This window comes from Oncorhynchus mykiss, chromosome 11 (assembly GCF_057628025.1).
Source record: "Oncorhynchus mykiss isolate SJ-2025 chromosome 11, ASM5762802v1, whole genome shotgun sequence".
In the NCBI taxonomy this organism is placed as follows: domain Eukaryota; kingdom Metazoa; phylum Chordata; class Actinopteri; order Salmoniformes; family Salmonidae; genus Oncorhynchus; species Oncorhynchus mykiss.
This window is the reverse complement of record NC_143032.1, coordinates 33,584,624-33,610,436: the sequence shown is the minus strand read 5'-3', so window position 1 is coordinate 33,610,436 and position 25,813 is coordinate 33,584,624. Positions and strand designations below refer to the sequence as shown.

Below are 25,813 nucleotides of genomic sequence, written 5' to 3'. Positions count from 1 at the left end.
AAAATGTATACTTATTGTGTCAGTATACATTTTCACTAGGTAGAGGGCCTTCAAAAAGTATTCACAAGTAATCTATACACAACACCCTATAATGAAATTGTAGCAGACTTCTAAAAATAAGACAGAAATACCTAGAAATTGAGCTCAGTTGCATTCTGTTTCCATTGATCATCCTTGAGATGTTTTTACAACTTGATTGAAGTCCACCTGTGGTAAATTCAATTGATAGGAAATGATTTTATATATAAAGGTCCCACAGTTGACAGTGCATGTCAGAGCAAAACCAAGCCACGAGGTCGAAGGAATTGTCCATAGATCTCCACGAATGGATTGTGTCGAGGCACAGATCTGGGGAAGGGTACCAAAAAGATGTCTGCAGAATTGAATGTCCCCAAGAACACAGTGGCCTCAATCATTCTTAAATGGAAGAAGTTAGGAACCACCAAGACTCTTCCTTGAGCTGGCCGCATGGCCAAACTGAGCAATCGGGGGAGAAGGGCCTTGGTCAGGGAGGTGACTAAGAACGACGGTCATAGTGACAGAGCTCCAGAGTTCCTCTGTGGAGAAGGAAGAACCTTCCAGAAGGACAACCATCTCTGCAGCACTCCACCAATCAGGCATTTATGGTAGAGTGACCAAACGGAAGTCACTCCTCAGTAAAAGGCACATGACAGCCACTGGAGTTTGCCAAAAGTCACCTAAAGACTCTCGGACCAAGATTAAGCTCTTTGGCCTGAATGCCAAGAGTCACGTCTGGAGGAAACCTGGCACCATCCCTACGGTGAAGAATGGTGGTGGCTGCATCATGCTGTGGGGATGTTATTCAGCGTTAGGGACTGGGAGACTAGTCAGGATCAAGGGAAAGATGAACGGAGCAAGGGACAGAGATATCCTTGATGAAAACCTGCTCCAAAGCGCTCAGGACCTCGGGCTGGGGCAAAGGATCACCTTCCAACAGGACAATGTCCCTAAGCACACAGCCAAGACAACGCAGGAGTGGCTTCGGGACAAGTCTCAAAGTCCTTGAGTGGCCCAGCCAGAGCCCGAACATCTCTGGAGAGACCTGAAAATAGCTGGGCAGCAACACTCATCCATTCAAACTGACAGAGCTTGAGAGGATCCCGCACAGAAGACTGGGAGACACTCCCCAAACACAGGTGTGACAGGCTTGTAGCGTCATACCCAAGAATATTTGAGGCTGTAATCGCTTCAATTTGGAAAAAGTCAAGGGGTCTGAATACTTCCCAAATGCACTGCAGACAGGTGTGTATTCAATCAATTGAATTTACCTTAGGAGGACTCCAATCAAGTTGTAGAAAGATCAAGGATGATCCATGGAAACAGCTCAATTTCAACTCTCATATCAAAGGGTCTGAATTCTTATGTAAATAAAGTATTTCAGTTATAAATTTGCTAAGATTTCTAAAAACCTGTTTTCACTTTGAGGTGCCGGTACTCAGCTCCTGCCAAAGTCAAGCACTGCTTCTTATCCCTTGCGCAAATAGCCTAGAGCTGTGTCTGTCTGGAGCTCACTAGCGCTGGAAACTGAGGGCCCAGAATATTTTATGGCTGGACCCAAGTTAATAGTAGATACAATGTTTCAAGTTCGTTGCAGACAGGCCATGTGAAGCCAATGTGATTTATAGGATATTTATATTTATCTGGATATTGTCTACCTGCAGGCTGCAACGTTTTTATTTGTTGGCTTTATGTAGACAATTTTGGGGCAAAAGAGATTACTTTTTAGGTTTGTATCATATAGATTTGGATATGAAGATGTTATTTTCTGTATTTATTATGGATCCCCATTAGTTGCTGCCAAGGCAGCAGCTACTCTTCCTGGGGTCCAGCTAAATTAAGGCAGTAAAACAATTATAAAAACATTACAATACATTCACAACACACTAAGTGTGTGCTCTCAGGCCCCTATTCTACTACCACATATCTACTGTACAAAATCCATTTGTACGTGTGTATAGTGAGTATGTTATTGTGTGTTAGTATGCATGTGTCTGTGCCTATGTGTTGCTTCACAGTCCCTGCTGTTCCATAAGGTGTATTTTTATCTGTTTTTTAAATCAAATTTTAGTGCTTGCATGAGTTCTTGAGTTCCATGTCGTCATGGCTCTATGTAGTACTGTGCGCCTCCAGTAGTCTGTTCTGGACTTGGGGAATGTGAAGAGACCTCTGGTGGCATGTCTTGTGGGGTATGCATGGGTGTCTGAGCTGTGTGCCAGTAGTTCCAACTGACAGCTTGGGACATTCAACGTGTACCTATCATAAATACAAGCAGTGATGAAGTCAAGCTCTTCTCCAATTTGAGCCAGGAGAGGCTGACATGCATATTATTAATGTTAGCTCTGTGTACATCTAAGGGCCAGCCATGCTGCCGTGTTCTGAGCCAATTGCAATTTTCCTAAATCCCTCTTTGTGGCACCTGATCCCACGACTGAACAGCAGTCCAGGTGTGACAAAACAAGGGCCTTGTTGATAGTGTTGTTAAGAATGCAGAGCAATGCTTTTATGGACAGACTTCTCCCCATCCTAACTACTGTTGTATCAATATGTTTTGACCATGACAGTTTTCAATCCAGGGTTACTCCAAGCAGTTTAGTCTCCTCAACTTGCTCAATTACCATATTATTCATTACAAGATTTACTTGAGGTTTAGGGTTTAGTGAATGATTTGTCCCATGCTTTTAGTTTTTGAAATATTTAGGACAAATGTATTCCTCGCCACACATTGAAACTAACTGCAGCTCTTTGTTAAGTGTTGCAGTCATTTCAGTCGCTGTGCAAGCTGACATGTATAGTGTTGAGTCATCCGCATACATAGACACACTTGCTTTACTCAACGCCAGCAGCATGATGTTGGTAAAGATTGAAAAAAGTAAGGGGCCTAGACAGCTGCCCTGGGGAATTCCTGATTCTACCTGGATTATGTTGGAGGCTTTCATTAAAGAACACCCTCTGTGTTCTCTTAGACAGGTAACTCTTTACACACAATATAGCAAGGGGTGTAAAGCGATTACACATATGTTTTTCGAACAGCAGACTATGATCAATAATGTCAACAGATGCAAAGAAGACTAACAAAACAGCCCCCACTAAATAATACATTAAATGCAACCATTTCACGAAAATGTGCATATGAAATCCGTAACTGGCATACAGATCGGTAGAAAATATAAATTGGCATTCCACATGAGAAAGGGTTGCCGACTCCTCGTGTAGCCTATTACCGGCAACTTCAGGAGAGTACTGGCAGAATCTGCAAAAGCCAACAGGAGTGGGAGGAGAAGTTGGGTCAGGTTAAGTTCTTTCTTATGGTTATCTAGATCTCTGGCACCCTCTTACGGCATCAAACCGTAAACTTAAAGCATCAGACAAGCTCAATGCATATAGTTGGTTTTATTAAAACACAGGGTGTGTCTATATATATGGAAAATACACATTTAGAAAATGTAGAGCAATTGATTGGTCAAAAGAACACACGACTTTAAATCTAACAATTTTTTTTGGTCAGTTTAATTGTCTATTTCTGTCAAATTCTAATATTTGTAAAAACTTTATGTAAAATAAAACACTAATATAGACTACCGGTACATGAGCAAAACTACGTGGACACTAGAGGTCGGCCGATTAATTAGGGTAAATTTCAAGTTTTCATAACAATCGGAAATCGGTTTTTGGACATTGACTTGGCCAATTTAAAAATAATATTATTTTACATCTTTATTTAACTAGGCAAGTCAGTTAAGAACACATTCTTATTTTCAATGACGGCCTAGGAACGGTTGGTTAACTGCCTCGTTCAGGGGCAGAACGACAGATTTTTACCTTGTCAGCTCGGGGGATTCAATCCTGCAACCTTACAGTTAACTAGTCCAATGCACTAACCACCTGCCTCATTGCACTCCACGAAAAGACTGCCTGTTACGCGAATGCAGTAAGCCAAGGTAAGTTGCTAGCTAGCATTAAACTTATCTTATAAAAAACAATCAATCATAATCACTAGTTAACTACACATGGTCGATGATATTACTAGTTTATCTAGCGTGTCCTGCGTTGCATATAATCGATGCGGTGCGTATCGTTGCTCCAATGTGTACCTAACCATAAACATCAATGCCTTTCTTAAAATCAATAGACAGAAGTATATATTTTTAAACCTGCGTATTTAGCTAAAAGAAATCCAGGTTAGCAGGCAATATTAACCAGGTGAAATTGTGTCACTTCTCTTGCGTTCATTGCACGCAGAGTCAGTGTATTTGCAACAGTTTGGGCCGCCTAATTTGCCTGAATTTTACATAATTATGACATAACATTGAAGGTTGTGCAATGTAACAGGAATATTTAGACTTATGGATGCCACCCGTTAGATAAAATACGGAACGGTTCTGCATTTCACTGAAAGAATAAACGTCTTGTTTTTGAGATGATAGTTTCCGGATTCGACCATATTAATGACCAAAGGCTCGTATTTCTGTGTGTTACCACACTCGGGAGTGTTGCTGTTACCAGCAACTCCCGAGATTAGGCTCGTGTAACCGATGTGAAATGGCTAGCTAGTTAGCGAGTTAGCGAGTCTCACTCTGAGACTTGGAGTGGTTGTTCCCCTTACTCTGCAAGGGCCGCGCGGCTTTTGTGGAGCGATGGGTAACGATGCTTCGAGGGTGGCCGTTGTCGTTGTGTTCCTGGTTCGAGCCCAGGTAGGAGCGAGGAGAGGGAAGAAAGCTATACTGTTAAACTGGCAATACTATAGTGCCTATAAGAACATCCAATAGTCAAAGGTTAATGAAATACAAATGGTATAGAGAGAAATAGTCCTATAATTCATATAATAACTACAATCTAAAACTTCTTATCTGGGAACATTGAAGACTCAAGTTAAAAGGAACCACCAGCTTTCATATGTTCTCATGTTCTGAGCAAGGAACTTAAACGTTAGCTTTCTTACATGGCACATATTTTACATGGAACATATGGAACATATCGCACTTTTACTTTCTTCTCCAACACTTTGTTTTTGCATTATTTAAACATGTTTCATTATTTATTTGAGGCTAAGTTGATTTTATTGATGTATTATATTAAGTTAAAATAAGTGTTCATTCAGCAGTGTTGCAATTGTCACTATTACAAATAAATAAATAAAAATCGTCCGATTAATCGGTATCGGCTTGTTTTGGTCCTCCAATAATCGGTATCGGCGTTGAAAAATCATAATCGGTCGACCTCTAGTGGACACCTGCTCGTTGAACATCTCATTCCAAAATCATGGGTAATAATAGGGATTTGGTCCCCCCTTTGCCGCTATAAGAGCCTCCATTCTTCTGGGAAGGCTTTCCACTAGATGCCAGAACATTGCTGCGGGTACTTGCTTCCATTCAGCCACAAGAGCATTAGTGAGGTAAGGCACGGATGTTGGGCAATTAGGCCTGGCTCATTAGGCCTGGGGTTGAGGTCAGGGCTCTGTGCAGGCCAGTCAAGTTCTTCCACACTGATCTCGACAAACCACTTGTGTATGGACGTCGTTTTGTTCAAGGGGGAATTGTCATGCTGAAACAGGAAAGGTAATTACCCAAAATGTTGCTAAAGTTAGAAACAGAATCGTCTGGAATGTCACTGTATGCTTTAGTGTTAAGATTTCCCTTCACTGGAACTAAGGGGCCTAGCCCGAACCATGAAAAACAGCCCCAGACCATTATTCCTTCTCCACCAAACTTTACAGTTGGCACTTCGCATTTGGGCAGGGGTTTTTCACGCGCAACAGGTTCCCACCCAAAGGACATCCAGTCAACTTGACAACTGTGTGAAGCATTGGAGTCAACATGGGCAAGCATCTCTGTGAAAGTTGACACCTTGTAGAGTCCATACCCCAACTAATTGAGGCTCTGCTCACATCCTCTGACATGGGCTAATATTTGACTGGAGCGAGATTCCCAATTGCTGTAGCGCAGGCCTCCTCGCCCGCTCCAGTAGCGCTCATTTCACGTGCTCAGGGCATACCTGGCCCAGCATGCATTTGTTGTTCACTTGTATGCTACTATCTATAGCCCCTTGCTTTAGATACTGTCATTTTCATACAGAAACTGATAAAACACACAGGTTCTAAATCAAGGTGACAAACAAAGATGAGGACCAGGAGCAAGACCGGGATAGTGGTGATGTACAGTAGTGTCCACAACTAAAGAATCATTGTGGAATCTGAAAAGACAAGTATCCCGAAAGAAAAGGAACGAGGCGGGTAGATAAATACGTTGCTACAATTACACACTTAGTTATAAAACTACAAATAATAATACCTCTTCTTACACGTTACCTTCGTTTTTGTTCTATTATCTACACAATAGGCCATAATATATTTCGGACCAATGGGCCTGGCATATTCCCAAGTTACAGGAGCTTTCCGTTTTGCTTGGGTAATTTTACCTACAAACCTTTAGGCCTACCTATAGAATATATATATATATATATATATATATATATATATATATATATATATATATATATATATATATATATATATATATATATATATATATATATATATATATATATATATATATATATATATATATATATATATATATATATATATATATATATATATATATTTTTTTTTTAAAAATAACTCTGCCCAACCTGGCAATAGTGGCCAAAAGGGTGTTTAACTTCCCCAGCGGCTCTGCAAGTGTGGAGATGATATTCTCTGCTGTTGGCCTGCTCTCCAGGCACCATCGCATGAGCCTGAATCCACAGACTGGCCAAACTTGTGTTTTCAAAAATGAATTCTAAAGGCACTAAGTCCTTTTTCGTTTCATTTGTATTAATTCTAAGTAAATCACTGCCTATATGCACAATTTATAGACTATAATGATTTAATACAACAAAATGTTGTTTACATGCTCTGCGCTTTATGTCCCTACCAGCCCATTGTGTCGCACTCGCAAATGCTTGTATTTCTTTGTAGGCTATAGCCTTGAAATAATTTTTATAATCTAGCCTAAATAATTCATTTCCATCCCTTCTTAGGTTCCCTTTGACGCCTAAACCTATTTAGAGTGTTTATATGCTGTTTAATATGATATGTAGCCTATTTGAAAATGATGTACGCTTCTTACATTCACCTTTTCATGTTTATTCAAATACTTGTCATTCAAATCCATATGGTTTGGTTTCAATACCAAATGGTAGGTTCATGTAGTCACAAAAATAAATTAGTGTTGGTTAAATTGTGATTTTAATCAATGGAGCGAATTTGAAGCAGCAGTTTTTTTGTGTTAGCGCGGAGCCCTTTTTTAAGCAGAGCGCAAGCAACATGAGGGTGATTTCCAACCAATCAACTCCGCTCACATGCTCTGGCCACTAAACTGTCTTGAAACAATGTGATGGTCCCTCTGTGTGCAAACATACTGTGAACAAAAGGTCGAGCTTGGCAATAATTGCTGTGAAAACTCTGGGACTGTGTGCGCATCTCAGGTGTGCAAGTATTACATAGAAACTGTTTTTGAAGTTGGTAGCACAATATGTGTTGGTAGTTTCAGTACAACCACCATAAAAACAGAACAAGACTCCTTACCTGTTTTCCTCTTGTACCTGGTGATGATGCAGTACGACACAATGTAGAGTGCTGCAAACAGTAGGAAACAAATCTGAAAAGGCAAAAATAATGAAACAATTATAAAACTGCTGAAGTGTTATGTAAATTACCAATGTTACAATATCTGGCATTATACTGATGTGAACGCATAACACATTTTGATATATATGTATTAGCCTCCCGTAGACATGGTCTGCATCCCAAATGGCACCCTATTCCCTTCTTAGTGCACTACTTTTGACCACGGCACATAGGGCTCAGGTTAAAAGTAGTACACTACATAGGCAATATGGTGGCATTCCGGACACAGATATGGTACTGTGACATTACCACAGTAGTTTATAGGGATGCACGATATATCGGTGAACATATCGGAATTTTGCGCTACACAGCATTCCTAACCTAGCCCACAATGTCTGCTGTTTGGATCAAGCAGTCAACAAGTCGAGCAGCCACTTGAACAAGTAATACAATTTCAGCGAGACAACTCATAGGCGAAATCCATTAACGCCAAGACAATGGAATTCATTGCCCTTGACAATCAACCGTTCTCTGTCCTGGGTGATGTTCGCTTTCGCCGACTGGTCGGGCATCCGTACACACTATGAAGTGTGCTATTTTTCAGATGTTGCCCTACCGGAGTTACACAGTAATAGCGTCACTGCTACTAGCTTCACGACATACATACATACTATGGAACGCCATTTAGGTCTTTGCGTGTCAAAAAATATACAGAAGGATTGTCAAAGCTGTACAAAAAAGGTCTGCAAACAAGCAAACACCGGCCACGAACGATGTATTTACAATACCGCGTTGGTAATAAAGCATCATTTGTTTGACCGCAACTTCTGGAGTAGCTAGCTAGCTTTAGCTTGGTACCTAGCTAGCACCAATACAACCAGCCTGAAAACAATGACCAGCAGACACTGCAGTCATTTTCATTATTCTTAACAATGATTTAGGAATTCTTGTGAATAAGTATAAGCTAATTTGCCACTTGTTGTTCGCCTATTGAAATTAAACTTTGGTTCATGAAAATAAATTGCTAGCCAGCTACTTAACCCTGTTACCCAAAACTAACGTTATAAGCAGCCAGCTAGCTCAATCTGGCTAGTGATGCTCGACCGGACCGGGTTATATGTTGTGAAGCTAGCCACAATAAGGACTAGCCACAATAGTGGACTTTGCGGTTAGCCTTCAAAATAAAAGTATGTCATTGACAGGATGCAAATGAATGCAAATAGTAGAATGTCATCCTTTTATTTTGAAGGCTAACCGCGAAGTGCACTATTGTGGATAATCCTCATTATAGCTTGCTTCACATAGATGGGTCCGACCATCATTAATCAAATAAGAACTGTTGGTCTTGTAAATTAGGGTTATTTTAGATGATAGCTAGCTAACTATATAACTACTGAAACAGATGTCGTTTGCTAGGTTTTTGGGGAGAACATTGTATGCATCCATTAGCCAGCTAGCTTTTTTTATGACCAGCACTGTATGTGCGCAAGACAACTTTACCAGCATCATAGCATACGTATCGATGAATCGTTGTGACATATGAAATACGAGTGAAAGTGTAATCAATATGTAATAACTACATAAAAAAATTAATGCACGCATTAAATTATTATGTGACATGCAGTCATATTCAGGTCCCGATTGGTCAACAAGCTTATTTGACACGTCAAATAGTGTTATTTAACATGCATCTTTTTTGACACGCAAAGACGCAAACGGAGTTCCATAGAAATCCTGGTTGAGAATGAAACGACTGAACAAATGAAAAACAAAACAGCACATCAAGTAAGTGAAAGAAATAGGTTTTGATGATGTTTTACTGGTAATCGGGACATACGTAAATGCCAACAAAATAATTTTTTGGTCAGTGTGGTGTAGAGGTTGACCGATTATGATTTTTCAACGCTGATACCGATACCGATTATTGGAGGACCAAAACCGATACCGATACCGATTAATCGGCCGATTTAAAAAATAAATAAAAATGTATTTGTAAATGACAATTACAACAATACTGAATTAAAACTTATTTTAACTTAATATAATACATCAATAAAATCAATTTAGCCTCAAGTAGATAATGAAACATGTTCAATTTGGTTTAAATAATGCAAAAACAAAGTGTTGGAGAAGAACGTAAAAGTGCAATATGTGCCATGTAAAAAGCTAACGTTTCAGTTCCTTGCTCAGAACATAGAAAAGCTGGTGGTTCCTTTTAACATGAGTCTTCAATATTGCCAGGTAAGAAGTTTTAGGTTGTAGTTATTATAGGACCATTTCCCTCTATACCATTTGTATTTCATTAACCGTTGACTATTGGATGTTTTTATAGGAACTTTAGTATTGCCAGTGTAACAGTATAACTTCCGTCCCTCTCCTCGCTCCTCCCTGGGCTCGAACCAGCAACACAACGACAACAGCCACCACATCGAAGCAGCGTTACCCATGCAGAGCAAGGGAAACAACCACCCCAAGGCTCAGAGCGAGTGAAGTTTGAAACGCTATTAGCGCGTGCTAACTAGCCAGCCATTTCACTTCGGTCACACCAGCCTCATCTCGGGAGTTGATAGGTTTGAAGTCATAAACAGCACAATGCTTGATGTACAACGAAGAGCTGCTGGCAAAACACACAAAAGTGCTGTTTGAATGAATTTTTTACGCGCCTGCTTCTGCCTACCACCGCTCAGTCAGATACTTAGATACTTGTATGCTCAGTCAGATTATATGCAACACAGGACACGCTAGATAATATCTAGTAATATCATCAACCATGTGTAGTTAACTAGTGATTATGATTGATTGTTTTTTATAAGATAAGTTTAATGCTAGCTAGCAACTTACCTTGGCTTACTGCATTTGCGTAACAGGCAGTCTCCTTGTGGAGTGCAACGAGAGAGAGGCAGGTCGTTATTGCGTTGGACTAGTTAACTGTAAGGTTGCAAGATTGGATCCCCCGAGCTGACAAGGTGAAAATTTGTCTTTCTGCCCCTGAACGAGGCAGTTAACCCACCGTTCCTAGGCCGTCATTGAAAATAAGTATGTGTTCTTAACTGACTTGCCTAGTTAAATAAAGATTAAATAAAAGGTGTTAAAAATAAATAAAATAAAAATCGGCGCCCAAAAATACCGATTTCCAATTGTTGTGAAAACTTGAAATCGGCCCTAATTAATCGGCCCTAATTAATCGGCCATTCTGATTAATCGGCCGACCTCTAATGTGGTGTGTGTAACCTTTATTTAACTAGGCAAGTCAGTTAAGAACAAATTCTTTACAATGACGGCCCGGACAACGCTGGGTCAATTGTGCACCGCACTATCGAACTCCCAATCACGACCGGATGTGATACAGCCTGGATTTGAACCAGGGACTGTAGTGACGCCTCTTGCACTGAGATGCAGTGCCTTAACACACACACATGGACGCAGCGGTTTAAGTATTTAACTGTACTAGAATGCTTAAAACCCCGCAATTTTTTTTATATCGGTCAAAAATGTCTTATCGGTGCATCACTGGTAATTTATGGACATGCGATACATGGTCTATGACAGCAAGTTTGCTGGGATATGCATCACTGCATATCATGTACAGTGCCTTGCGAAAGTATTCGGCCCCCTTGAACTTTGCGACCTTTTGCCACATTTCAGGTTTCAAACATAAAGATATAAAACTGTATTTTTTTGTGAAGAATCAACAACAAGTGGGACACAATCATGAAGTGGAACGACATTTATTGGATATTTCAAACTTTTTTAACAAATCAAAAACTGAAAAATTTGGCGTGCAAAATTATTCAGCCCCCTTAAGTTAATACTTTGTAGCGCCACCTTTTGCTGTGATTACAGCTGTAAATCGCTTGGGGTACGTCTCTATCAGTTGTGCACATCGAGAGACTGACATTTTTTCCCATTCCTCCTTGCAAAACAGCTCGAGCTCAGTGAGGCTGGATGGAGAGCATTTGTGAACAGCAGTTTTCAGTTCTTTCCACAGATTCTCGATTGGATTCAGGTCTGGACTTTGACTTGGCCATTCTAACACCTGGATATGTTTATTTTTGAACCATTCCATTGTAGATTTTGCTTTATGTTTTGGATCATTGTCTTGTTGGAAGACAAATCTCCGTCCCAGTCTCAGGTCTTTTGCAGACTCCATCAGGTTTTCTTCCAGAATGGTCCTGTATTTGGCTCCATCCATCTTCCCATCAATTTTAACCATCTTCCCTGTCCCTGCTGAAGAAAAGCAGGCCCAAACCATGATGCTGCCACCACCATGTTTGCCAGTGGGGATGGTGTGTTCAGCTGTGTTGCTTTTACGCCAAACATAACGTTTTGCATTGTTGCCAAAAAGTTCCATTTTGGTTTCATCTGACCAGAGCACCTTCTTCCACATGTTTGGTGTGTCTCCCAGGTGGCTTGTGGCAAACTTTAAACGACACTTTTTATGGATATATCTTTAAGAAATGGCTTTCTTCTTGCCACTCTTCCATAAAGGCCAGATTTGTGCAATATACAACTGATTGTTGTCCTATGGACAGAGTCTCCCACCTCAGCTGTAGATCTCTGCAGTTCATCCAGAGTGATCATGGGCCTCTTGGCTGCATCTCTGATCAGTCTTCTCCTTGTATGAGCTGAAAGTTTAGAGGGACGGCCAGGTCTTGGTAGATTTGCAGTGGTCTGATACTCCTTCCATTTCAATATTAAATCGCTTGCACAGTGCTCCTTGGGATGTTTAAAGCTTGGGAAATCTTTTTGTATCCAAATCCGGCTTTAAACTTCTTCACAACAGTATCTCGGACCTGCCTGGTGTGTTCCTTGTTCTTCATGATGCTCTCTGCGCTTTTGACGGACCTCTGAGACTATCACAGTGCAGGTGCATTTATACGGAGACTTGATTACACACAGGTGGATTGTATTTATCATCATTAGTCATTTAGGTCAACATTGGATCATTCAGAGATCCTCACTGAACTTCTGGAGAGAGTTTGCTGCACTGAAAGTAAAGGGGCTGAATAATTTTGCACGCCCAATTTTTCAGTTTTTGTTTGTTAAAAAAGTTTGAAATATCCAATAAATGTCGTTCCACTTCATGATTGTGTCCCACTTGTTGTTGATTCTTCACAAAAAAATACAGTTTTATATCTTTATGTTTGAAGCCTGAAATGTGGCAAAAGGTCGCAAAGTTCAAGGGGGCCGAATACTTTCGCAAGGCACTGTACTGTATACGTAGAGTTATTTCCATAAGACAGCTATGATTGATGGAAGTTGGGATGGCCTGGCTGGATGGATACCAGTTATGCATGTAGCCTTGATCAGGTTACAGGCAGACCTCCCCCCAAAGGCCTCTCTCAAGTCTAGGTGATTCACTCCTACAGGGAAAGAATAGCCTGGGTGGGTGCCGATACTTTTGCTACGTATATTCAACAACACCTTGCCCTCGCCTATCTCCGGTTTCCACATTATACAACACGAGGAGACATGAGTCAGCAGGAGTAACAGGCAGACAAGACACATCTTTGTATATCATTATAAAGTATGATAGACAAAGGTTGGCTCTCAAAACCCTTCACAAAGAAAACTCAATTTCGCCACCACATGACAACAGACCAGAAAAACGGCTGAAAGGTCAGTGCTCTGATCAGCAGCAACACAGCTAACCCCCTCAGACAAAACTTCAGATATGAGGTTGGGTGGATACCTGACTGTGCCCAGGAGTGACAGGACACCGAGGGAGAACCCTGAGCTGGCTGATGGTGATCAACTGACAACAGTATACTCTACTTTGCTTATCGTCAAATTGCTCCACTGTATCTAGGCCTATTTCTTATTTTTCTCCCTTAGAATCCTCACTTATTTAACAGTAGGCTCATAATTTAAACCCAACTATCCTAGCCTACATCCCCTTTCTACACACATTCCCTCGTGACAGGCAGCGCATTGTTGCCCGGCTTCTACCAGGTCGATGTTTTGCATGATTCATGCATTTACTACCATCATACGCATGACTCAGTGGATGTACTGATAAAGCTTAACAGTCAAGGCGTTTTCAATATGCATTCATTTCTGCTTGAGGGTCAATGTTGTTAGACATCGCAGCAGAGACAACCCATGACATAGACTAGTTTAGAGTGAGTGCAGGGCACTGCCGGCACCTCAAATAGCATTGTACACTTCTATGATATTTGACCTCACACAACACAGGGGACACTATAGTGACCACACCTTTTTTTTTAAGAAAAAAAAAACATCCTACTAGCTCTGGTCCAGGGCATTACTGCGCGTTAATCCACTAAGGAATGTGCAGTGGAGGAACGCAAACTAATGCCCTGGACCAGAGCTATGATCCCTCATGTTAAGGTACATATGCTGCTACAGCACTAGTTGTGTAAAGTTTAGGCTATGCTATAACTCCGGTGACAGCAACAAAATGTGGGTCACAAATGGTGGTCACATTCCATAGTAGAATCACTTAGGCACTATGTGCTAGAAGGGAGGAGGGAGCATTGGAATGCCAATGTGGATAGTGGCATTTCCATGTAAAAAGCCCCATGAGCGCCGGCATGGGAAGTTCATAGGAGCATGTCAAATTCGGTGTCAAATGAAAGTCTATAAAAATAAATAAAAACTACGCAGAAATTTCTCAACCATTTTCCCATCATAAAAACGTGGAATAAGCAAATGCTTGGCTTTCTGGTCAAACCGATAGAAAAGGGGTGTTCGACAACATCTACCATAAAGTCTTGAAAGATATTAGAAATAAGTTGAAACACATTAATGTTGAAGTAAAGACACCTGTCAACTAATATCAACACATTTAGCTTTGTACATTATTTTATTTTATTTTTTAACTATATGGGACTGGAAGTGTGAGAAGATAGGGTATAAGTTAGTACAAATGTATGGGTTATGGGAGCTGTGTAGTTGTGTTACTTTTTTTTATATCATTTTTTACTTGCTGTTTAATATTCAAACAACTGATATACAGTACCAGTAAAAAGTTTGGACACACCTACTCATTCAAGGGTTTTTCTTTATTTTTTACTATTTTCTTTACATTGTAGAATAATAGTAAAGACATCAAAAACGATGAAATAACACAACACCCCCCCCCCTCCTCCTCCATGCTTCACAGTGGGAACTACACATGCGGAGATTATCCGTTCACCTACTCTGCATCTCACAGACACGGCGGTTGGAACCAAAAAGCTCAAATTTGGACTCATCAGACCAAAGGACAGATTTCCACCGGCCTAATGTCCATTGCTCGTGTTCCTTGGCCCAAGCAAGTCTCTTCTTATTCTTGGTGTCCTTTAGCAGTGGTTTCTTTGCGGCACTTTGACCATGAAGGCCTGATTCACTGTCTCCTCCGAACAGTTGATGTTGAGATGTGTCTGTTACTTGAACTCTGAAGCATTTATTTGGGCTGCAATCTGAGGTGCAGTTAACTATAATTAACTTATCCTCTGCAGCAGAGGTAACTCTGGGTCTTCCTTTCCTGTGGCGGTCCTCATGAGAGCCAGTTTCATCATAGCGCCTGATGTTTTTTGCAACTGCACTTGAAGAAACTTTCAACGCTCTTGATATTTTCCGCATTGACTGATCTTCATGTCTTAAAGTAATGATGGACTGTCGTTTCTCTTTGCTTATTTGAGCTGTTCTTGCCATAATAAAATGGTATTTTACCAAATAGGGCTATCTTCTGTATACCACCTCTACCTTGTCACAACACAACTGATTGGATTAAACGCATTAAGGAAAGAAATTCCACTAATTGACTTTTTAAAAGGCACATGTGTTAATTGAAATGCATTCCAGGTGACTACCTCATGAAGCTGGTTGAGAGAATGCCAAGAGTGTGCAAACCTGTCATCAAGGTAAAGGGTGGCTACTTTGAAGAAAATTTGGATTTGTTTAACACTTTTTTGGTTACTACATGATTCCGTATGTGTTATTTCATAGTGTTGATATCTCACTATTATTCTACAATGTGGTAATGTCACTTACATAAACTGGTAATGTAGCGGAGTATTCAGTTAGGAAGTAGTTTCCTCTAATGAAAGTAGAAAATATTAAAATTAAGAAAAACCCTGGAATGAGTAGGTTTGTCAAAACTTTTGATTGGTACTGTACAGTTGAAAGATGCTGTCTTGTTGGGTGTTAGGTTTCTGTTTTTATCAGTGTTATGTAATGGTGTAATGTCAAATTGATGAAAAATAATAAATCACACAAAAAGAAAACAACCCCTTGTGCCTAGTCATTCTGTTACCAAAAACCCACATATCTTTAAGATATTTTGTCATTTCTCTCTCTCTCATGAGAGAGGGAGGATAATGAAAGTTCATAAAAATAACAAGTAAAGGTAGCCCTACCAATTAGTTAGTGTTTTTACTGATATCAACTTTAAGTGATCAAAACTCATAATTCTGTTACCAATTTATCAGTCAAGGAATTACTGTAATTTAATTGGCTAGAATGGGAATTCATAGTAGTCACAAACCACAGTTGGGTCACCTGCTACTGTCCTCCCTTCCACTGTCATACTGTTATGTTCAGCTCATCACCTCTCCCGGCTCTTACAGACACCTACCACCTACCCTCTTTCCATTTACTGTCACAAGTATCCTCAACCTCTGGACACCGACCAACACCGGACGTCCATAGACGTTGAAAAGTAGTTGACATTTGGTCAGTCCGCCCTGGCCAGACCAAATCTGAACCAATCATAGGCGTCTATGTTTCATACATTTGGACAGCACCGTACAGTAAAGTAAAGAAAATTAGAGTAAAGTACATTACAGTAGAGAACTCTAGAGTACAGTATAATGTACTGTACTTATTTACTTTACTGAACTCTATTGTGCTGTACTGTGATGTAGATGATTGGTTCAGATTTGGTCTGGTCCGGACGAACCAAATGTAGTCTTGTTTTGGGGAATAAGAATAATAACCCGTGTGTAGAATAATACCCAAATATACAAAGGAGGATATTGAATATTTCTACCTTTCAGGATACATCACCATGAAGAGAATGATATTCATAATTATGCATGTTTTTGTAGGGTACAGATCAGGAACCCATGATGTAATTCCGTGATGTAAATCCACTTCACTTACTGTAGTTCAATAACCAAAAGTCAAGGTGTCATGTCATAGCTGACACCCCATTCTTTCTGCAGACATCTTTGAATCTTAATTCAGAGCAGATATTTCAAACAGAGTGTTTGGAAAACGTGGCCACATAAAAAAAAAGAGGGAGATTTGACAAAAATTCTGTTATCAAACTGAGCATCTGCACTTTTCTTGCAGTTTTTGTTTTTGTAAAATTATCAGCAGAAATTGTTCAAATTAGGCCTTGTGCATAGAGTTAATATACTTTTTAAATTACATTTTTGTTTGGTAACATTTAGAAGGAAAAATACTCTTTACCATGGAATTGCCTATAGCTAATTGGGTAGCCACTACCAGCATACTGCATCAAATCCTGAGCTGACAAGGCACAAATCTGTCGTTCTGCCCCTGAACAAGGCAGTTAACCCACTGTTCCTAGGCCGTCATTGTAAATAAGATAATAAATAAATAACAAATATAGATAATAAATATTCGTTCATAACTGACTTGCCTAGTTAAATAAAGATTAAATAAAATAAAAAATACTGAACAAGGAAGGAAGGAGAAAGATGACAACAGAGGCAAGCTAACTTTTTGGAGACATAAAGGCGCAATTTGTCGTTCGAACAATAGCAAGGCAGCTATCCCGACACTGACTTGGTAAATAGATGGATTGGACTGTAGAAATGTAACAACTCAAATTCATATAGATGTTAAGACTGACCGATATATATAGTTTACTTGTAAGCATGTTTTGAGAATACAATGGTAGTGTTTGTTTACAAAACAAATGAGTAAAACAAGCTTATGTTCGGGGTTCTGATGAGGGTAAGACACATGAACTCATGGAGGTATTCATAAGTTTGACTCTTCAAGAATTTTAAAGACCCAAAATGGATGCAGAAATCGCAGCTTTCCCCCCTTTACGTGGCTATCCCTTGTTGTGGAGCTACAATAAAAGGTGAGCTAATCAGAAAGCTACTATTACAGTTACACGTGAGGAACGTTCGCTAGTTATCATTGGTAGCTAGCTATATGCAACTTGCCTGCTAGCAAAATAACGTTAGCTTTGCGTTTGACTGACCTAATGTAAGCAGCATCGCCACATATCAAATGTTGGCTAGCAAGCTAGCTAGAGATTAACTTACAATGTACTCTCGAACTTGGCTGTGGAAATTCTGCTCTCTGATAGTAACATCGTCTTCTTCCATTCTTCATATTGCAAATGCAAGTCAATTGCCCCACTGAATGCTAGTCGTACAACTGACGTCCATAAAACCTGTCTATGGTCAACAGAAGAAACGGCTCAGGCTACATACACTTCTGTGACTAGTATTCTGCCAGCAGCACAAACGATGACGTCACTTTGTATGGTAACAAAAATTTCAAAATAAAATCCGGCATTTCAAAACATTGCAATAATATATTTAAGCAATAATGTCCGAGGTGGTGTGGTATAAGGCCAATATACCATGGCTAAAGGCTGTTCTTAAGCACGACGGAACGTGGAGTGCCTGGATACAGGCCTTAGCCGTGGTATATTGGCCATATACCACAACCCCTGAGGTGCCTTATTGCTATTACAAACTAGTTGCGAACGTAATTAGAGCAGTAAAAAGACATACCTGTGCTATATGGTCTGATATACCACTGCTGTCAGCCAATCAGCATTCAGGGCTCAAAACACCCAGTTTATAAATGCCATTTAGCAGACGCTTTTATCCAAAGCGACTTACAGTAATGCGTGAATGAATTTTATGTATCGTGGTCCCAGGAATCGAAACCACTGCCCCAGTGTTACAAGCGCCATGCTCTACCAATTGAGCTACAAAGAACCACAATGTGGATAACTCGTTCAATTCTCGGGCCGACTCTTTTCTCTGTATATATCAATGATGTTGCTCTTGCTGCGGGCGATTCCCTGATCCACCTCTACGCAGACGACACCATTTTGTATACCTCTGGCCCTTCCTTGGACACTGTGCTATCTAACCTCCAAACGAGCTTCAATGCCATACAACACTCCTTCCGTGGCCTCCAACTGCTCTTAAACGCTAGTAAAACCAAATGCATGCTTTTCAAACGTTCGCTGCCTGCACCCGCATGCCCGACTAGCATCACCACCCTGGATGGTTCCGACCTAGAATATGTGGACATCTATAAGTACCTAGGTGTTTGGCTAGACATAAACATAACAAATAAAACACATTTTATAACACCAATAATGAAAAAATACAATGTTGACACTGGTATGTTAGGCTATAGAAAGAACACTAGCTGAGACAGGTAGAAAAGTTGTGTGGAAAATACTCAGTAGGGTCTCTCTCTACTAACCAAATATAGTTTGTTTTGGAGGGCGACTGTTTTATAGGCACATGCATTTAGCCCTGCATGTTAATTCCAAAATGATACATTAATGTACTGTTGTTGTGTTGAATATCAGTTGTAAAGACAAAACATTTTAACCGTTTTTTGGGGCTTACCCTGTTTGCTTCCTGTGTGAAATAAAATGTAAACAAAGACACAATGTAAACAATGATGGAATGGCATACCTGTTAAAGACCTATGTTAACCAAATGGTGCTGATAATGGTTGTACCTTTACATATTTAAATCAGCCTAAGGCCAGCCTTGACATATGCCATAAAATGCATCAAGTCAATCACTTGGCCTGACAAATTAAATATTTTTGAGAAAATATGCGATCCCTTCGATGTGGATAGGGGCATGCTCCCTCTGCTGTTTCCTGAAATCCACTATCAGCTCCTTCGTTTTGTTGACATTGAGGGAGAGGTTATTTTCCTGGCACCACTTTGCCAGGGCCCTCACCTCCTCCCTGTAGGCTGTCTAGTCATTGCGGCCACGCAGTCATGGGTGAACAGGGAGTACAGGAGGGGGCTGAGCACTCACCCATGTGGGGCCCCTGTGTTGAGGATCAGCAAAGAGGAGGTGTTGTTTCCTACCTTCACCACCTGGGGGCGGCCCATCAGGAAGTCCAGGACCCAGTTGCATAGGGCGTGGTTCAGATCCAGGGCCCAAGCTTAATGATGAGCTTGGAGGGTACTATGGTGTTGAAGGCTGAGCTATAGTCAATGAAAAGCATTCTTACATAGGAAATCCTCTGGTCCAGATGGGATAGGGCAGTGTGCGGTGCCATGGCGATTGCATCGCCTGTGGATCTATTGGTGCGGTATGCAAATTGAAGGGAGTTTAGGGTGTCAGGTAAGGTAAGGTAGAGGTGATATGATCCTTAACTAGCCTCTCAAACTAGCCTCTCCCTCTTCATGATGACAGAAGTGAGTGCTACAGGGCAGAAATAATTTAGTTCAGTTACCTTTGCTGTCTTGGGTACAGGAACAATGGTGGGCATCTTGAAGCAGGGACAGCAAACTGAGATAGGGGGAGACTGAATCTGTCCATAAACGCTCCAGCCAGCTGGTCTGCGCATGCTCTGAGGACGCGGCTAGGGATGCCGTCTGGGCCAGCAGCCTTGCGAGGGTTTACACGTTTAAATGTCTTACGTCGGCCACGGAGAACGAGAGCCCGCAGTTTTTGGGATGGTGGCATTGTGTTATCCTCAAAGCGGGCGAAGAAGGTGTTTAGCTTGTCCGGGAGCAAGACGCCGGTGTCCGTGACATGGCTGGTTTTCTCTTTGTAATCAGTGATTGCCTGTCGACCCTGCCACATACATCTTGTGTCTGAGCCATTGAATTGCGAATCCACTTTGTCTCTGTACTGACGTTTTCCCTGTTTGATTGGTTTACTGAGGGAATGACTACAGTGTTTGTACTCAACCATATTCCCAGTCACATTGCCTTCACAGTCTACTACTATACTGCTAACCTTGATAGAAAAGCAACACATAAAGGCCAATAACTTGTAAATAATGTTCTCCATTGTTGTTCTGTAAGCTTGATTATGCTGTGTATTGTTAGCCTATCAGCCTTGTTGGCTCTTGTAATACGTGTTCAACTCTGCAAAATGTGGGTTTGCTGACCTTGATCGATAATCATGACAATATAGCTTGTAAATAATCTTCTCTCTGTTATTATTCGTTTAAACTAGGTAATAGGCCTTTACTGTATACTGAAAACCTTGATAGATAAGAAGCACATATCAGACTAAAACTTGTAAATCATCTCCATTGCTGTTCAGAAAGTGTGATTATGCTGTGTCTTAATAGCCTGGTTAATATGCATTACATTTAACTTGTAAATAAATTCGTTTTCATTTTGATTAAAACGTTTGATATTTGTGTTTCCTTTTCGTTGTTGAGTGTGTATTGATTTCAGCACCCCCACCGCAAAACTCCCCTAATTAACTACGTTGGTGTCAGGTGCTGGATAGCACCACATGTGGGCCCTATGAGCCCTGGTCAAAAATAGGGCACTTATATAGGGAATAAGGTGACATTTGGGATAAGGAAGCTAGTTACAGTCAACTAAGAATTACGATTGAATCCTAATGGATATGTAGCAGGTGTAGTTGTCCAGAACTCTGTTCTCTCTTGGTGACCTTTAGTTTACCTTTAGTTCACCCCTGTATGCTCCCCTGACAAGGGCACAGAAAGAAGAAAACAGTATTTTGTAACAACACAGTCTGTGTGAGAAAAGGAGTAACCATTAACCTGTGAATGATCATTAGCTTGTGGTTTGTTTGATTTACGTGCTCAGTGGTGACTTGTCACCAGTTCCTTTATAAGCTACCCCCCCCCCACCACCCCTCTGTTTGATTAATGGGAAAGTGGCAGTTCACACCTTGGCCTTCTATTAGCATTATCTCTTTCAGTCAGGTTTACTCCCCACCTGTCAGTAAATGACCACACTCAATCAAACTTGAAACACACATGTTCACATACCCTCTAGCAATTCAAGGTTCCAATGACTTGCTTTATTTTCTGTTCTTTGACACAATGTACCATTTTGCAGGTGGGGGCTAATTTCTTGGAGAGAGTGGTGTGGAAGTTTGACGGAAGAGCCCGGTGGCCATGGTGGCACATCTCTACAACTTCCAGGTGGAGCACGCCCTCCTCACCTTTGACATCCTGAAGATGCTGGTTGGGGCTTTCACCGAAAAAGGACATTGAGCTGGTTCTGTTCATGCTGAAAAATGTAGGCTTCGCCCTGCGGAAGGATGATGCCCTGGCTCTGAAAGAGCTCATCTCTGGGGCCCAGCGCAAAACAGGGTACGCTCTGTCACAGCTACCACACAACACCACTCTCAACACCACCCTCTGTCTATACTCTGAAATGCACCTTATTGGTGGTATTGCTTTCGAACATGGTCGTTTTTAACATTTTGCTCATTTAGCAGCTCTTATCCAGACCAACTCGCAATTAGCATTCCTTAGCAGTCAAAAATGAATAACAAGCCAACTCTCTTCTGAATATCATCTCTGTCTTTAGGTGCGCTTCAGCTGCAGACCATGATGGCTCTGAAGAACAACGATATGAGGAAGGTCCCAGTCCATGACCCAGAGCCTGTTGAGAGACTGCAAAAGCTACAGAGAACTCTGGTGGGATATGGATCTGATTAACTTAATACTTACTAACAAACTGTCATATCATAACCTCAAAACCATTATTTGCTCAGCCAAGAAATATTCATCCATTGTTGATGTTTCAACCTCAAGAATATATCACTTGCACATTTTAGCTAAAACCACCAGGGGGCGCTATAATCTCACATAACAGTTAATGTTTAAGCAATAAGGCACGGGGGTGAGGTAAATGGCCAATATTCCACTGCTAAGGGCTGTTCTTATGCACGACGCAATGCTGAGTGCCTAGATACAGCCCTTAGCCATGGTATATTGGCCATATACCACAAACCCATGAGGTGCCTTATTGCTATTATAAACTGGTTACCAATGTAATTAGAGCAGTAAAAATAAAGGTTTTGTCATACCTGTGGTATACGGTCTGATATACCACGGCTGTCAGCCAATCTGCATTCAGGGATTGAACCACCCAGTTTATAATATAGGTTTTAGCACCCAGATGAGTGGAGTGTGAAGGAGTAAGGTGAGGTTGCCCCTAGACGCTGATCTAGGGTCAGTTTAGCATATACCTCACTTACATTTAAGGTTGGGATTGGGGAAGGGGAAGCTGTGCCTAGATCTGTAATTAGGTGAAACTTCACCCCAGAGCATTATGTGAATAATGTTTTAACTGCTGTGTTCAGATCCACCAGAGTTCAGGGGCCAGTGATGTGAAGCTGAGGGTCTCTTTCGAGAGCCTCTTGGCTGCAGAGCAGGTGGGCCGCTGGTGGATCGTGGGCTCATCGTGGAGCAGAGCACCCATGATAGGTGACCAGGGCAACATGACATCAAAACAGACAACTGCAGAAGGAAAGGTACTAGAACCATAAAAGATCATAAAAGATCCACCAAATCATTACTGCAACTCTTTCATATGAACATTTGAGAAGTGAAGTGCGTTGAGGTCTGTGGCTGGCTAGGCACTGGCTATTATCAAAGCCTGATTTACTGACAAATAAACCGTGATGCTCCAACAACCAGTGACATAGACTATTAACTGAAATTAACAAACAATTTTCACCAGATGTAAAAACCATTGCAGCCAAGATACAAAAGCGATAGCCTCAGATGGCGACATATTTCATATCACCCGACAAAATGGCACACTGCTCAACTCAGCTCGGCCATAGACCAGTGTAGCATCCACAGTTACATTTCATCCAAAACTCCCTAGCCTTTCACAATGGATTTACAATTCTTCCAATGCACCGCGAGTGAAATGCGCAAATGCACGCACGCACACAATCATATTATTATGTGAAATATTATTACACACGTGATGAATACGGTTCTGAAGGAAATCCCATATCAACAATTGAAATGACAATTGAAATTGAAACGACTGGAAAGTGTTTCTTCAATACAAAATTCTAGCTTGATAAATGAAATGCATCAAAGGGGTGTTGTCTATGCTCATGTTCATTGAACAGTAGCCTAAACCGCAAATTGCAAAGGAAAATGCATTTACTTGTGATTTTAGTCCATTCATCTGTCCTTTAGGGTAAACCTCTCGGGTGACAGTGCTGTAGGGCCAAGGCTGACAAAAGGATCAAACATGGCTTTTATTTTAACACTGATATTGTCCAAAAGGTTGTAAAACATTCCTCTCGTCTCTGATCGGTTGTGTGCTCCAGGATGCTGTGTCTGTCAGGCCAAGTGTGGTGCATTCGATCGGATGATTTTCTATCCCTTCCTCTGATGAAGGTTAGGCAGCTCAGCTGTTGGTCTCCCTCTGAATTTTCCTTGAAAATCCAACTTGGAAAATTGTTTGAGGTGCATTTTAAGGCATGGCCCCGGGAAGATGTTTTGCGGTGGGGGTGCTGAAATTGTTTGTCTAACGGATTTTGCTCCGTTAGACAAACAAGTTGACTGTTACTTACAACTGTCATGTCATCACATTAGCGCACGTTAGCTCAACCATCCCAGTATAGGGACACCCATCAGAAAAAAAACTATAAAAAAAAAAAAATATCCAAAAAATAATGACAATTTGTTATTTTCTTTTCTCATAACAGCGTTTTTAAATGATTATTATACTTTTTTTATGCACTACCTACCCTGACTGTATATCACTACATTTGAGCTGAACTAGATAACATTTTCAATGTGTTTTACTGATCATAATGCCGTTTTTCCTTCACCTGTCTACTCAGTTCAGCTTAAAGATCTTAGACCTGGCCTGGAAACGGAGAATGAACAGACCTAAGGAGAAATCTCTTCTGCGTCATCAGGACCAGCGAGGATTACCTGGATGCCTTTTGAGAAGCTGGTACGGTGTGTTTTGTGTCCCTACCCTTCTGCACTGCTGATATGCTCTCATACCAAAGCTAGACGTTGCCACAAATTTCAGTATGTGACACTACATTATTTTCTGTGTACAGGATGGGCCTAGCAGCTGGTTGCTACTGGAGGGAAACGTGCTTTTATAAGCCCAGTCATTGCGCAACAATGCTAATGCAATCGTGTGTTTAAAAACAGTTTTGATGGCCACGATTAAATAGAGAAGGATCCCAGCTTTCTATTGCGGCTATTTCTCAACTCATATTGAAGCGTGCCTCCATTCGCCATTCAAGTGCATAGGCAAAGGTAGGCAGGCTATCAGCACGTCACCTTCCACTTTGCAATCTGAGCCGGAGGCAGTAGGCTTATACATTTTGAAAACATATAGCCCTACTTAATTGTTTGAAACCTGAACATTTTACCTCATATTAGCCCCACAGGGAAGGGGTGGTATGGGATGGTATGGAGAGGGTTTCTCTGGTCGCCAGGAGGGTGGATGTGGGGTTGGGGGAATAGGATGGGAGGTTGGGGGTGGAGGATCACTTATTTTTGTTTCTTTTCCTTGTATATTGTACCTGTAAATCCCCCCCCCCCCCCCCAATTAAGATCTTATTGAAAAATGGCCCTTCCTACCGCCTATATAGGTCCTGGATGGCAGGAAGCTTGGCCCCAGTGATGTACTGGGCCGTTTGCACTACCCTCTGTAGCGCCTTACGGTCAGATGCCGAGCAGTTGCCATAACAGGCGGTGATGTTGTTCTACAGCTGTAGAACCTTTTGGGGATCTGGGGACACATGCCAAATCTTTTCAGTCTCCTGAGGGGTAAAAGGTTTTGTCGTGCCCTCTTCACAACTGTCTTGGTATGTTTGGACCATGATAGTTCGTTGGTGATGTGGACACCAAGGAACTTGAAACTCTCGACCCGCTCCACTACAGCCTCGTCAATGTTAATGGAAGCCTGTTCGGCCTGCCTTTTGCTGTAGTCCACGATCATCTCCATTGTCTTGCTCACATTGAGGGAGAGGTTGTTGTCCTGGCACCACACATCCAGTTCTCTGACCTCCTTCCTATAGGCCGTCTCATCGTTGTCGGTGATCAGGCCTACCACTGTTGTGTCGTCAGCAAACTTAATGATGGTGTTGGAGTCATGTTTGGCCACACAGTCGTGGGTGAACAGGGAATACAGCAGGGGACTAAGTACAAACCCCTGCGGGGCCCCTAGTGTTGAGGATCAGCGTGGCAGACGTGTTGTTGATTCTCTTACCA

At 41.3% G+C, this 25,813-nt stretch overlaps 1 protein-coding gene across 8 annotated transcripts in view; it reads right to left on the bottom strand.

Annotated features, from left to right (window-relative positions):
- Positions 1-18,226, bottom strand: part of LOC110535592 (limb region 1 protein homolog) — a 62,487-nt gene extending 44,261 nt beyond the window's left edge. For 5 of the 8 annotated variants that reach the window (XR_016484451.1, XR_016484450.1, XR_016484448.1 and 2 more), the window contains exons 1-2: positions 17,878-18,226; positions 7,586-7,658 (exon numbers count right to left, since the gene is read on the bottom strand). Coding sequence is in view for 4 of the 8 variants with exons in the window: in XM_036935320.2 (XP_036791215.2) it covers positions 7,586-7,658; positions 17,878-17,940 (136 nt within the window). In the remaining 4 variants the exon portion in view is untranslated. The remainder of the gene's footprint in view (positions 1-7,585; positions 7,659-17,877) is intronic. The other 3 variants (XR_016484449.1, XM_036935322.2, XM_090189889.1) reach the window with 1 other exon arrangement.
- Between the last annotated feature and the right edge of the window lie 7,587 nt (positions 18,227-25,813).